The sequence below is a fragment of the Leptopilina heterotoma genome, unplaced genomic scaffold (genome assembly GCF_015476425.1).
Source record: "Leptopilina heterotoma isolate Lh14 unplaced genomic scaffold, ASM1547642v1 Lhet_54, whole genome shotgun sequence".
Taxonomy (NCBI): Eukaryota; Metazoa; Arthropoda; class Insecta; order Hymenoptera; family Figitidae; genus Leptopilina; species Leptopilina heterotoma.
Window position 1 is genome coordinate 4393676 of NW_025111118.1, and position 16394 is coordinate 4410069.

At 21.9% G+C, this 16394-nt stretch overlaps 1 protein-coding gene across 5 annotated transcripts in view; it reads right to left on the reverse strand.

Moving 5' to 3' along the window:
* LOC122508445 (low affinity immunoglobulin epsilon Fc receptor-like) overlaps positions 1–16394 on the reverse strand; it is a 229961-nt gene that overhangs the window by 114546 nt on the left and 99021 nt on the right. For all 5 annotated transcript variants that reach the window (XM_043621801.1, XM_043621805.1, XM_043621804.1 and 2 more), the window contains one exon: positions 13091–13179. In XM_043621801.1, the coding sequence (XP_043477736.1) occupies positions 13091–13179 (89 nt within the window). The remainder of the gene's footprint in view (positions 1–13090; positions 13180–16394) is intronic.

Here is a 16394-nt window from a genome sequence, read left to right on the forward strand (position 1 = left end):
AGAAGAAGAAGAAGAAGAGGAGGAGGAAGGTTGGTGCCCTTTCCAATTACGTCGGAAAAAGCTGCCAATCTGAAAATGTGAATTGTATACGTACTTGACTCTCGTTGCTTCATTCAACTCGCCAAGTAAATGAGAGAAACTAAGAGAGACAGTGTGTGTGAGAGAGAGAGAAAGGGAACTTTCTCTCTCTCACACACTGTCTCTCTTAGTTTCTCTCATTTACTTGGCAAGTAAGAAGAAAAAAAAAGAGAGACGAAAATAAAAATAAATAAAGAAAAAGAGAAAGAGAGTGAAAAAGAGAGAAAGAAAGAAAGAAAGAAAAAAAATTAAAAAATAGAGAAGGAGAGAGAGAGAGAGAGAGAGAGAAAAAGAAATAGAGAAAGTTCATAATAAACGGAACTATATACGTTCATCTAAACTGCGATCCAACTACTCCTTTCATCCATTTGATATTTCTTCTAGAGAAAACTGTCTTCAAGAGGAGACTGTGAAAATGTCATTCACTGCTTTCTCTCTCTCTCTCTCTCCTTCTTTCTTTCTTTAATTTTCTTGCGGTGAAAAAAAGCAAAAGAAAAAAAATCGTCCGAGAATTCGAAAAGAATCCCTCGAGGCGATGGGAGTTTGAATAGGAAGTCCGATTTCATTAGGAACGACAATGGCCGAACATATGTTTTATCCTTACGACATTGCAAACATTCTTTTCCTTTTTTTTACCCACTTTTTTTCACTGACGCATTGGATTATTAGAAGTTAGACAAGAAGGGAAAATAGAAAAATACGATATAAAGAGAGAGAGAGAGAGAGAAAAAAAATCTCTCGAGTCTCGAGCAATAAAGATCGACGAAAAAGTTGCCAGTAAAACTTACGATCGAGACTTTATATATAGAGAAAGAGAGTAGGATGTTCCATTCCACAACTCCTGAATCCCTTTTATTCCTGAAATCCACCCCCCTTCAACCCCTTTAAAAAAAACCTCAGTGAATTTCTACTTTCTCACTTTTCGTTCCTTTGAAAATTTTCGCGCAGAGATTCTATGTCTCTTTTAAAGAGAGTAGAAATCGAGTGAGAGAAAGAGAGAGAGCGAAAGTCGGGTGAGAGAGAGAAAAAATCGAGTAAGCAAAGGAGAGAGAAAGAGAGAGCAAAGAGAGAGCAAAGAGAGAGAGAGAGAGGGAGCGATTGCGTTTCTTAAAATCTATTCTCGCAAATTTTTCCTACTGTAGCTTACGAGAGAGGTGGGAATGAAATTTTTAGTCGAACGACTTTTTCGCATGAAATTTAGTATGATCGCGAGGCGTAAATTTCATCTAACCTGCGGGAGAGCCAATCGATTTCGTATAGACTTTATTTAAGTGCATTCTAACGAGAAACGAAAGGGGAGTTTTAAAGAATTTATTTTCTGTAAATATTCTCTCGCGGATTCCTTTTTTTTTTTGCTTTCCTTTGAAATTTAAAAATTACGAGTTTGTTTAGAAAAAAAAGGAAAGAAACATTAAATTAACTATAATAATCTTCGTATTTCATTCTTTCATTCTGTCTGTCCACACATTAAAGTTACTTTTTATGTATGCTTTTATTTTTTTCTTTAAAAAAAAAATTATTTGACAGATCGAAAAATGCAGGAATTTTTTCATGATTTATAATAAAACAATATTTGAAATTGTAAAATATAAAAAAATTATTATTAACAAATAAATTTTGTTTATTATATGCTTTTTTCTATAACAAATTTCGTTTGACTGATGTAATTTATGCAAATTTTTCTCCTTTTTATTTATAAAAAATATGAGAAAAATTTTAATTGTTAAAAAATTATAATTAAGAAATAGGAAATATTTTATATATAATTTATATTTCTCAATAAAAATATTGTTCAGAAACTCATTCTTTTCTTTTGGTAAAGAAACATTACATATTCTATTCTATTATGAACAAAAAGTTTTGAACGTTCAAATGAACGAAATATTTTTTGTTAAAAATATTTTCATAGATTATTAATTACAATTCAAATTAAAAACTCAAATTTTACATTTAGAAACATTATAATTAATTTGCTTAATAGTGACGCAAAATTATAGTAATAAAAATTTAATTTGAAGAAGAAATAAATAAATTTCGTTCATTTGAACGTTCAAAACTTTAACCTCCTATTCTATTTGTCAATTACAAATTTTAATTTAAAATGAAATTGAAACTTTTTAAATTTTTTGAAAATAAAGGAAAAAATTTTACTCAAAAAAATGTTCTGTTACATTTATTTACGAATTTCTTTAATTGTAAAAATTATTCAAAAACATCAATAACTCTTTTTTAAAGAAATATTTAAATATTATTTTTCCGTATGAATTAAAATTTTTCAAAACATTCAAATTCAAATCTTTTTAAATTCAACAACTTATAAGAATGTTTTATAATAATTAAAAATGCCCAAGTGATAAAATCATTGTTTTATATTATAAGAATATTATTACAGTAACTTTTTCAAAATTATTTTCATCATTTCAAATCAATATATTATTTTCTACAATTTTTAATTATCTTTTATGAAAATAATTGAATTCTTTAAAAAAAAATTTTATTATTTATAAAAATAATTGAATTATTGCGAAGGAATTTATAAAAAATTTGTTAATAATTGAATTCCTGAGAAATTTTTATTATTTATGAAAATAATTAAATTGTTTGGGTACTATTTTTGGGAATTTGAAATTGATTTGAAAATAATTGAACTTTTGGGAAGAATTTTTTTATTTATAAAGATAATTGGTATTTTGACGAGAATATTTTTTAAATTTGAAAGATAATTGAATTTTATGACAAGAATTTTATCACTCTTGAAAATAATTGAATTTCAGCAATATTATTTGTAACTTTTCCAAAATTGAATTTTTTTAGTGTTTTCAACAAAAATTTAAATTACAAATTTTTAAATTCTATTATTTTTAAAACTGCTAATTTTGTCCTAAAAATTTAGCGAATAATTGTTGCTAGTTGACTATATTAATCTTCATATTCTTTAATTCATTCTGTCTTTAAAAAATATTGTTTGAAAAAATTTAACTCAAAAAAATGTACTGTTACATTTATTTACGAATTTCTTTAATTGCAAAATTATTCGAAAACATATTATAATAATTAAAGATGTTCGAAAGATAAAATAATTATTTTATATTATAAGATTATTGTTATTGTAACTTCTTCAAAATTATTTTTATATTCAATTATTATCTAAAATTTTAACTAAAATTTATTTTTTAATCGATTTTTATTAGAAAATTCTACGAGAATTCAATTTTCTTTAAATACAAAAGTAAATTATTTATTGAGTAATTGAATGTTTCAAAAAATTTAATTCTCATAAAGCATTTTATTACCAAATTTTTAAGTAATTCAATTCTTTTGACGAATTTTAATAAAATTTTTTAGAATAGTTACATTTTTCAAGGAATTCGATAAAAATTGTATTAAAAATAATTAAAATTCTACGATGAGTTTTATTACTTATGAAAATAATTAAATGTTTTTTTTAAATTTATTAAAATTGTTTTTAAATAATTAAATTCTTTTGGTTAATTTTATTAAAATAGTAGATATTGAAAATCATTGAAAAGAGAAAATTTTTTGAAAATAATCGAATTTTGAAAAATTTTTTTATTTATAAAAATAATAATTGGGATTTTGTCGAGATTTTTTTGTAAATTTTGAACATAATTGAATTTTATCATAAGAATTTTATTACTTTTGAAAATAATTGAATTTCTGCAATAATTTGTAACTTCTTCAAAATTCAATTTTTTTTAGTATTTTTAACTAAAATTCTTCTATAAATCCATTTTTTTTAATAATTAATTAAATATATATTGACAAATTTAACTTATTTTAGAAGATTTTAAATTATTAAAATTTTTCAAAAATTTAAGTTCTTTAAAATTTCTAATTATAAATTCATTCAAAATTGAAATTTTATAAAATTTCAAATTAAAATCGTTTGAAGTTCAATTATTTATGAAAATTGTAAACGTTATTTATATTTTATATAAATATGTTATATAAAATATTATATATATATAAAATATTATATGTTACATAAAATATGTAAAAGTTATTTAAAAAGAAATTATTGTCAAAAATGAAAAAAATTGAAGCTTTTGTATTATAATTTGTGGTAATTTTATAGTTAATGAGTCAAACAAAAAAAAAACACAAAAATTCAGAATTTTCTTATGAATTCTAAAAATTTAAGTTTCTTCTGTACTTTTAATAAAAATCCCTCACTTTTCCCTGAACTCCCCGTGTCAGAATATACGATTATTCATAGTTATAATAATATTAAAACTATATTCCAATTCATATTTTATTTTTATGAAGATAAATTAGAATTAAAAATTTTTACGTTGCATTATTTTTAAAATTGCTAATTTTTTTTTTAAAAGTGAGTAAAAAGGTAGCCGCGCGAGAACTGTTGCTATTAAAAAATTAACTTATACTATTAATTTATAGATCAAAATATTTTTACTTTCTTTTGAAATTTTGAATAGAAAAATTAATTTTCAATAAAAAAAACAAGTCAAAGCAAATGATTTCTTTAAATCAACGAAAACATTTCTTCTGTCTGTATTTCCTTTTTTTTACTCCTGTTTACTTTAAAATAAATTTTTGAATCAAAGAAATTTTCTTTCAAATTAAAATTGAAAGTTAGAAATGTAATTTTTTCAACAAATACAAAAAAGAAAATAAATTAAATAAATCCATTCAATTGACAAAAGAACGGAACTTTTATGTAATTATTCAATAAAAATATGTTTGAGGAAGAAATTATTTTCTAATTGAATGTCATTTCATCACAATTGAAAATTGATTTTTAAAACGTAATCACAAATAATATCGGACGCAATCAGCAAATTCATGGGGTAAAACAGTTATAAAATCAGGAGAATAGACGAAACGACGATAATTACAATGAGAGAGGGAATACACATTAAATTGAAAATGTGCACATAGTGATTGTCAGATATTTGACAATTAATTAATTACTTTAATTGCTACTTATTGGCGAATAAACAAAAGGAATGTAATTTAACTGAAATAATTAATTTAAATTGTTTAAAATTACATACATGTAGGTACATACTAATAGAGATTTCTTTATTTCGAGTACAATTGATAATTAATATTTGCAATTTCCTTATTTTTGCGAAGAAAAATAATAATTAAAACTTTGTCCAAACGTAAATTTTCGGTTATAGTTTAATTTTTAATGAATGAATTTATTTATTAATTAATTTTACTCTTTTTCATTTTATTGGCAAAAACGATTCTGGATATTCTCGTTTTTATTCTTTTTCGAATGTAAATAATTTATAAATTTTGATTTATCTCTGTAGCGATTTATTTCCTTTTATGATCAATTGATTTTATTTTTTTCAGATTTCGCATTTTCTCTCGTTGACAAAAAATAATAATAATAAAAATAAAAGTTGTAAATCAATTTTTATTTTACGTTTTTTTCAAAAAATATGTCTTTTTTATATTTTACTTTCATTATTCTTACAGTTACACTTTTTTAACAATAAAAAAATAATAATTAAATCTTAAAAATAATAAAAATGAAAATAATGAGAATAAAAATAGTAAAAAAAATGATAAAAATAATAGTAATAAAAAGAATAATTATAAACAATAATAATTATACAATTATCTTTGAGGGCTTTAATAAAATTTTAATTCTTCCAACTTTTAAACGTTACGAGTGCTAATAAAAATTTAAACCAAATGGTATGATAAATATAATGTAGATTCAAGGGGAAAAAAATGTTGAATGGAAACATTTCATTTCATTTTCATTTCAAGTGCAAATTCACTGTGACTTAATTCTCATTTTTGAGAACAACGCGGAGAACTGTTACATTTGGATAATTTTATTCCACTCGGTATTATCCAAGGAAAGCTTTCAGAAAAAAAACGCAAAAAAAAAATTTTACATTTTAACATGTTTTCCATTTAAAGCTCAATTCAAGATAAATATTTAAAATTTTTGCTGTTCATTTACTTTTTCAAGAGAATATTTAAAGAAATTAAATACCATTTTTTTTGTTTTGATAATTAATTAAAAAAAATATGATAATATGAGTTTTTGTATTTTGTTTTGTGTATTGTCGATTTAATTACACTTTTTTAAGTCTTTTTTTTTATTAAAATGCAGTTGTAATTAACGATTTTTAATCTGTTCTTTTATTATAATGAGAGTGTAATTATTTTTCAAAATTATACTTTTTTATTACTCTTATACCAATTATTTTTTAATTATTTTTTTAGTTCATTTTTTAATTTTTTATTATTATTTATTTCTATTTTATTTATTTTATTTTTCTCGTCTATATTGAATAAATAAATAAATTTTAATATCGAAGTCGAAATTATATTTATAAGAAATAACTTATTAAATTATTAATATTATAATTTTAAAATAACTTTTATTATTGATGCAAAAATTATTTTACAGCTAAAAATTTGAATAAAAAAAAAATTCCTTCCTTTTAAAAAATTTATTATAAATGCTGTGAACTATACCAATATTTTTCATTGTGATACAAAAAATAATAAATATAAAACTATAAAAGAATAAATAAATATAAAACTATAAAAGAAGTTAAAACAAAATGTAAAAAATTATTTTTTCTATGTAGAATAAATGTCAAAAATTTTAAACTCCTTTCTTGAAAAATTTTTGTAATAAAATCAAAAAGTATATATATTAGCAGATATAATTTTCCAACATTCCAGTAGATTTATCACGCATTCCAGAGATGTATGGACTAATTAATTCTCAAAGTTTTGATTTTCCCTTCAACTGCCAAGCGATACGTTCTTTTTTCTCTCACATTTTTTATTTTTTGCTTTGTAATTTTGACATTCTTCCAAAGACATAAAAAACCAACGAATAGAAAAATTATTTTTGTTTTATTTGCATAAACTTTGAATTTTTTTTTTTTTCACAAAAAATGCAAATTTTTATACTAAAATATTATTTATTTATTATTATTTAATAAATAAAAATATTATTTACTATTATTATTTATTATCATTATTATTTATTTATATTATACACGAAAAAAGTTGCATTTGGAACAGCAATAAATTTTTCAAGAATAGCAACAGTCAAAAATTATGTTCGACTGAACTAATTTATTATGCAAATTATTATTATTTATTATGCAACAATATTGTTTACAAACTCATTTTTTTCTTTTGTGAAGAAAAACATTAGAAATTCCCATTTCTTAATATTTTTGCAAAAAATTCTCAATTTTCATAAGGAAATAATTTGCATCAATTCTATTTTTTAATAAAATTCAAAGTTTTTTAAAAATAAAGGAAAGAAATGTTTAAAAATTATATTTTTCAATTAGAAAATTTATTTGAAACTGGAAATTTTTGAATTTTTAGAACATAAAAAAAAATATTTTATTGAATAAAATGTTCTTGTAAATTTATTTACAAATATATTTAATATTGTAAAATTATTCAAAAACAATAATTCCTTTTTTAAAATTTTTTAAATATTTAATTATTATTATTTTTCCATAGGAATTAAGATTTTCAAAAATTTTTAATTCTTCATTTTTTTATAATAATTAAAGATGTTCGAGAGATAAAATAATTATTTTATAATATAAGAATATTTTTATTGTAACTTCTTCAGAATTATTCTCATATTCAATTATTATCTAAAATTTTAACTAAAATACATTTTTAAATCAATTTTTCTTAGAAAATTCTACGAGAATTCAATTATTTAAATACAAAAGTAAATTATTTATTAAATAATTGAATCCTTTGGACGAATGTTTATAAAATTTTTAAGAATAGTTACATTTTCAAGGAATGCGATTAAAATTGTATTAAAAATAATGGAAATTCTGCGATGAGTTTTATTATTTATGAAAATATTGAAATGTTTGTGTACAATTTTATTAAAATTTTTATTAAATAATTCATTTCATTTGTGTAGTTTTATTAAAATAATAAAAATATTGAAAATAATTGAAATGAGGAAAATTTTTGAAAATAATTGAAATTTTGACAAGAATTTTATTAAAGTTTTTGAAAATAATTGAATTTTAAAAAAGAAGAATATTATTTATAAACATAATTGGGATTTTAACGAGATTTTTTTTCAATTTTGAACATAATTGAATTTTGTGATAAAAATTCTATTACTTTTGAAAATAATTAAATTTCTGCAATAATTTTTAACTTCTTTAAAATTCAATTTTTTAAAAATATTTTTAACTAAAATTCTTCTATAAATCCATTATTTTTAATAATTAATTAAATATATATTGACAAATTTAACTAATTTTAGAAGATTATGTATTATTAAAATTTTTCCAACATCTAAGTTCATTAAAATTTCTAATTAAATTAATTCAAAATTTAATTTTTATAAAATTTCAAATTGAAACCGATGAAGTTAATTTATTTACGAAAATTGTAAGGGCAACTCTTTTAAAATTAAATTAATTTTGAAACATTTAAGTAAAATTATTCATTAAAAAATTTATTTATTTTATGATAGTTGTTCAAGATTTAAATTATTTAAAATTAAATTTTTGTCATAAATTGAAAAAATTGAAGGTTTTGTATTAGAATTCGTGGTAATTTTATAGTTTAAGAGTCAAACAAAAAAGACCCAAAAATTCAGAATTTTCTTATGAATTCTAAAAATTGAATTTTTTCCAGTACTTTTAATTAAAATTCCAGACTTTTCTCTGAATTCCCCATGTCAGAATATATGATTATTATAATTATAATAATATTAAAACTATAAATCCAATTCATATTTTATTTTTATAAAAAAAAATTTGAATTCGAAATTTTTACGTTCTATTTTTAAAATTGCTAATTTTATTTAAAAAACTGGATAGTAATTTTAGTATACTTTCCAGAGTAAAAATAATTGTCTACCTCAAAATATCTTCGATAAAAAGAAAAAAGGTGTAAAATAACCAAAAAAGGGGTAAAAAATGATTTTCGAAAACATATTCTATTAATTTTTATCCCTAAAAAAAAACAAAACAATTTATCATATAAAAGTGGTGAAAACGTTTCGAAGGTACGATTTTTTTCTCTCTCTCTCTCTTTCTCCACAAGGTGCTTTAATTCTATGGAACTCTTCTCATTCCTCTCTTCGCATACAACACACGAACAATGTCGTCACACGCACATTTTGCAAAACGAGTTAAACGACTCGGCTTGTGTGCATTTGTGGTCCAGTCGTACACAACTGATAAAATTCAAGTCTCTCTTAGATAAAGTTCTCTTATTCGTTTATAGTGCAACGACCAACACACAAGCCCAGGGGGATTTAAATCTATTTTGAGATATGATTTATGTTATAGTGCCGCAGTCATGCGCATCGTAATGCACGTAGAAAAGTAATATCATTCTATAGTGATACAAAGATAACCGCATCTCGATTTGTATTCCAGCTAAAATGCCTACATACCATGTCCATACCATTTTCCAACCCCGCAACCAATTTTACGATTCTATTTCCTAAGATCGTAAAAAGAAGAAGAGGAAGAGAGAAAAAAAAATGAAAGATAACATTAGGTGAAAAACTAAAAAGCAATTATAAATTTCTGCTCGTTCAGAGGATTGTATTTAAATTCAGTTTTGTTCTTTTAATCTCTGGAAATTTTTTTTTTTACTACTATTTGCAATAATAATACAATTTAAATTATTCTCACATTAATATTTTTTATTTTATTAATTATAGAAAAGTTTTCGAGGGATAAAATGGTGGTTTCATTTCTCCACTTGAGAACGTCAAGGTCGCCACCAGGTGGCGAGAGAAATTCCAAGAAGGAACTCAAGTGCCATCTAGCGGTGACCTTGGCGTTCACAGGTTGAGAATAGCATCTCCATATTGAATCTCAAGATTTTCGTCAATTTTCCTCATTCCACAATTATTTATAATTAAATTTAGAGGTTTTGACAATTAATATAAACGACAGGGCTCGGATCGTCTTTAAGACTCAAAAAAAAGTCGCTTTAGTCGTATAAATTTACAACAAAATTCACGAAAAGTCGCATAAAATTTCCAAAAAAGTCGCATGAAATTTTAGAAAAAACGACAAAAAGGAAACACGAAATTGTCAAAATTGTAATAAAAATCACATTTCTCGACAACAGATACATTAATATCAAACAATCAGAAATAAAATTTTGAAAAATTAAATAAAATTCATAGCAAAATTTTAATTAGGTATTTTTAACATTTTTTTTTTAAATTCTCTTTAAAATATGTCAATTATTTTTATAAATAATAAAATTCTTCTCTAAAATTCAATTATTATTTTCAAAAGTAATAAAATTCTTCGCAGAAATTCAATTATCTTCAAAAGTAATAAAATTCATCGCAAAAATTCAATTATTTTCACAAATTTGAAATAAAATATTCTTCTTATGAATTCAATTATTTTCAAAACGTTTAAAAAAAATTTTACGCAGAAATTCAATTATCTGCGAAAATTAATAAAATTATTCACAGTAATTCAATTATTTTTTAAAATTAATAAAATTCTTTACAAGAATTTAATTATTTTTAAAAACTTTAAAATTCTTGACAGTAATTTTTTTTTTATAAATTAATAAAATTTTTCACAGGAATTGAATTATTTTCAAAAAAATAATTGAACTCTTCGCATTACACCAATTATTTTCGAAAATTCAACAAAATTATCGTAAGAATTCAATTATTTTCAATTATTACAAAAATTCTTCTCAAGAAATTCAATTATTTTGAAAAATTTTGATTAAATTAATGATAAGAATTGAATTGTTTTCAATGCAAAATTTTCTTCGTGAAAGTTTAATTATTTTAAGGAATTTTAATAAAATTCTTTGCAAAAATTCAATTATTTTCAAAATTCAATTGAATTTTTTACGGGAAATAAATTTTTTTTTCAAATATTAATAAAAATATTTGCAAGAATTCAATTATTTTTATAACTTTTAATAAAATTCTCCACAGAAATTTAATTATTTGCATTGAATTTTAATCAAATTCTTGTCAAATTTTCAATTATCTTTATAAATAATAGAATTTATCCTAGAAATTCAATTATTTTCAAAAGTAATAAAATTCTTCGCATAAATTAAATTATTTTCAAAAGTTCTGATAAAATTTTTTGCAAAATTCAATTATCTTCAGAAATAAAAAAATTCTTCACAGAAATTCAATTATTTTCAAACATTTTTTTTTAAAATTCTCTTCAAAATTTCAATTATTTTTGTAAATAACAACATTCTTCTGCAAAATTCAATTACTTACTAATGTTTTATAAATTTCTTCCCAATAATTCAATTATTTGCATAAAAAATAATTAAAAATTTTTCTTTATAAAGTCTTTTAATATAAATTAATGATTTTATCACTCGGTCATCTTTAATTATTATAAAACATGAAGACATCGATTGCTCTGAGTCGAAGACTTCGGAGTGATCGATTTCTTCATGTTTTATAACAATTTTTTATAAGTTGTTTAATTTCAAAAAGGTTTGAATTTGAATCTTTTGAAGAATTTTAATTCCTATGGAAAAATAATAATTAAATATTTATTTAAAAAAAAAGTTATTGATGTTTTCGAATTATTAGAGTCTTGGAATTAATTTCTTCGCTAAGTAAATTGTTATTTAAAATCTTATCTTAAGAAATGTACTTTTTTTTACATTTTTTTTTGTTTTATATTCACAAAATTAAGAGGGGGGAAGGGGGGAATTTTTTTGAATCTATTTGAATTAAAATTTTTTTTTCTTTTCTCATTCACAAAATTAAGAGGGAAAAGTGAAAAAAAAGTCGATTAAATTATGAATAGGGTTAAAATTGAAATCAAGAAAATTGAAGAGGGGGCGGAATTCAATAACCAATTCTGGTCACTTTTAGAGGAAACCTTTGTTCTGAATCACGTTCAGAGTTCTGTAAAGCATACACATACTTCATCTTTAATAGCACGTGGGTGGAATTTTGCTGTAGCTTAATAAAGTTGAAACTTTTGAAGCAAAATAAGAAACTATCTATAATAATGCGATTTTTCCATTATTTTAAAATTCTCTCACGTTCCCACTGTTTTTTCTTTTCCCCACCCGAGAAATGGTGTTGGGTTCAGAGATTAAAGTTTACACAGTTATGTTATTAGAAAGTTTCAATATTTGCGAGAAATTTTCAATTTACGCAATTTGTGATAATTTTTTAAAACGCTTTTATTTTTTCTTTCATTTGCTGATAAATTTATTTCGAATTTTCTTTAGCATTTCTTTTATTAATTTTCTATTTCTATATATTTATTCATTATTCCACTTTTTAATTATTTTATTTACATATTTTTGCTATTTTATTTATTTATTTTTTATTTTATTTTCTATTTTTTCTAGTATTTTTTATAATTTCAATTGTTATTGATTTTTAATTCCTCTATTATATTTTTTTTAGTTTTCTATTTTTATTCATTCATTTAAAAATTCAGAACTTTATAGAGAAACTTTAGAAAATATTTTCTATTTTTTCTACTTTCTTATTTTTTTCAATTTTATTATTTTCCTTACAATATATACTTTTTCCTCAATTTTTCTTTTTTCACTCTAACAGAAAGTTTCGAAATGCAAAAATTTGTGATTTTAAATAATTGGTGGAGGGTTCTCTCTTTTTTTTCCTTTATTTCTTTTCTTTCGAACTTCTCAAATGGAATTGAAATCCAAAGTCTGCTTTGAGGTTATTGGTCGAACCGTAAGTGTAAGCTTAAGCTACCCCATAGCCGTTTATTGAAGGGGAAACACGTGGTTCGAATTAACCTTAGTTCCACCAAACCCCAAGAATTTAATCCTCTGGAAAATCATACCACTATTTCCAAAGTGAAATCCCGCATAAACCAAAGGAAAATAGAGCAGTGGGTGTATAAATTTCTCGAAATCAAACAATAATTCACGAAATTTATTACCCTGCGTATTTATTTTATCCATATTTGAAATTACTTCCCATAAATATAATTTTTATAATTATGATATTAGATAATATGTATATTGTACTCACTGATATTTTTCTCCCTGAATTGTGGCAATACTCCACTGCAAAGACAGAGTAGTCCCATTCCAACTGTGAGGTAGTACTTATCCATTTTTCTGCAAAAGAAAAAGAAGAGAAAATTATTATTTTCAAATTTTATTGACATTCTTTTGTTCTTTATATTTATTTTTAGTTTAATTTTGTCTTTTAATTTAATTTCGTTTTAATTTATTTTTGGTTTAATTTTAACTCAGTTTTAATTTTTTTTTAAATTTTGATTCAATTTTCATTTAATTTTTATTTATAACTATCAATCAATTTTTATCGTTTAATTCATTTTTAATTTATTTTAAATTGAATTTTCTTTTAATTTTGATCGGGTTATAAATTATTTTCGGTTTAATTTTAACTCAATTTTAATTTTTTTTAAATTTTGATTCGATTTTCATTTAATTTTCATTTAACTATCACTCAATTTTTCTCGTTTAAATTCATTTTTAATTAAATTTGTTTTAATATTAATTGAGTTTTAATTTATTTTCGGTTTAATTTTAACTGAATTTTAATTTTTCTTAAATTTTGATTCAATTTTCATTTAACTATCACTCAATTTTTCTCGTTTAATTCATTTGTAATTAAATTTGTTTTAATATTAATTGAGTTTTAATTTATTTTTGGTTTCATTTTGACTCAGATTGAATTTATTTATTTTATTTTGATTCAATTTTTATTGTTTAATTTATTTTAAATTGAATTTTTTCTTAATTTTGATCGAGTTATAATTTATTTTCGGTTTAATTTTAACTCAATTTTCATTTTTTTAAAATTTTGATTCGATTTTCATTTAATTTTCATTTAACTATCACTTAATTTTTCTCGTTTAATTCATTTTTAGTTAATTTTGTTTTAATTTTGTTTTAATTTTGTTTTAATTTTGTTTTAATTTTGTTTTAATTTTGATCAAGTTATAATATTTACTTTCGGTTTAATTTTAACTAAGTTTTAATTTTTTTTAAATTTGATTCAATTTTGATTTAATTTTTATTTATAACTATCAATCAATTTTTATCGTTTAATTAATTTTTAATTTATTTTAAATTGAATTTTGTTTTAATTTTGATCAAGTTACAATTTATATTCGGTTTAATTTTAACTCAATTTTTTTTTAAATTTTGATTCAATTTTTATTGTTTAATTTATTTTAAATTGAATTTTGTTTTAATTTTGATCGAGTTATAATTTATTTTCGGTTTAATTTTAACTAAATTTTAATTTTTTTTAATTTTGATTCAATTTTCATTTAATTTTCATTTAACTATCACTCAATTTTTCTCGTTTAATTCATTTTTAATTAAATTTGTTTTAATATTGATTGAGTTTTAATTTATTTTTGGTTTAATTATACCTCGGATTAAACTTAATTTTATTTTAAATTTGTCTAGGTTTTAATTTATTTATGATTTAATTTTCACTCAGTTTTAATTTTTTTTAATTTTAATTCAATTTTGATTTTTTATTTGACAATCATTCAATTTTTTTAATGTTTAATTCTTTTTTAATCTAATTTTGATTTAGTTTTTATTTATTGTTGTTTTAATTTTTTATTTAGTTTTAACTTAATTTAATTTTAATTTTTATTAAGTTTAATTTATTTTCTGTTTAATTTTTGCTCGATTTTAATTTTCTTAAAGTTTCATTCAATTTTCATTTAATTTTTATTTAACTGACATTCATTAATGAAATTAATTATTTATCAGTATTGAATTAAATTGATTTTCAAATTTGTCTGATATTAAGTTTACTTTAAATGGCATTTACAACCCATTTCATTGCAGTAAATAAATAACTACATTAAATAATATTAGTTTAGGACAAATAAACATAAATTAACTAAATTTTCCTTTAATTTAAATTAAAAATAATGTAAATAATTTATTTATGTTTCGTTGAATAAATAGATTTCAAATGAAAAGAATATAAATGTAAATAAATTTCATTTTATTATTATTCATAATTTAAGAAAAATAAATTTAACCAATTCATTAATTTAATTTTCCCTTAATTCAAAAGTAAATGGAAATAATTTATACATTTCCTATTTGCAAAATAAAAAAGAGAATTGCGAAAGAAATGAGAAAATAGATTTCGAATGAAGAGAATAAATTTTTTTTTTCACCTCTTTTCTCTATCTGTGTCTCGAGAATTGAATTGAAAGGAAATTATGTTACATATTCTGCGATACATATTAGAATGCATGAAAGTCTCATGGCGAACAATACATTTCGTTATCAGTTTCCCAGCGATCCATGAAGTTTGAAATTTCGACGAATTTAGTTCGAATAATTAAATTCACACGAATGTCCGTAAATCGTCTATATAGTGAAATGGTCCTTCGAAACAATCGACCGGAAACACAGGACCCGGATTCCGACTTCCTGGGGATTCCACATTAGCAGCGAGCACTGCTGAGTTTCTCGGGTTATTATCAAAACCATTCTCTCCCTCTCTCTCTCTCTCTCTCTCTCTCTCTCTCTCTCTCTTCCTCTATCTCTATCGACAATACACCAATAATCAGATCCTTTAAATACAATAAATCGATCGAGAATATCGAAAATTATTTATCAAAAGGGAAAAATTATTTTTATGGCTAAAACAACTCCGAAAAAGGAAAATTGGAAGAAAATCTGGAAAATGTAATGAATAATTAATTTGAAGGAAGGAAAATTCTGAAAGAAGAAAATTTTGAGAGAGGAAAATTGAGAAAGAAGAAAACTTTGATAAAAAAAAATTCGAAGAGAGAAAAATTCAGAAAGAAAAGAATTTTGATAAAAGAAAATTTTAAAAGAGGAAAATTTTAATAAAAGAAAATTCTGATCTAGAGGAAAATTCGAAAAAAATAAAATTCAGAAATAAGAAAATTTCCGAGAGAGGAAAATTGCTGCCTCCACCATTTAGCAATAAAATATTGCCCTAAGTATGATTTATCACATTGGAATCAAACAAAGGATATATTCTTATAAGTCATCCGGGAATTTCTCATTTGTCATACACACCAATATATAAACATAAAAATAAAAAATTTGCGTATTCTCGCAAAAATATTTCGCTCCCGACTATAAAAAGCATTTTTCAGAAATATTTATACAATATACGAAATTTTTTTCTTTCTCCTTTTTTGACAAATAAATCTGAAACGAAATCCTCGCATTTATTTCACAAATGGACACCACCTTTTTCTCTCTCTCTCTCTCTCTTTCTCTCTCTCTTTCTCCCTCCTTCAGACTTAGAGAGGTCCGCACATTATTTCAAGGTAGACGTCCTGGGTCAAATC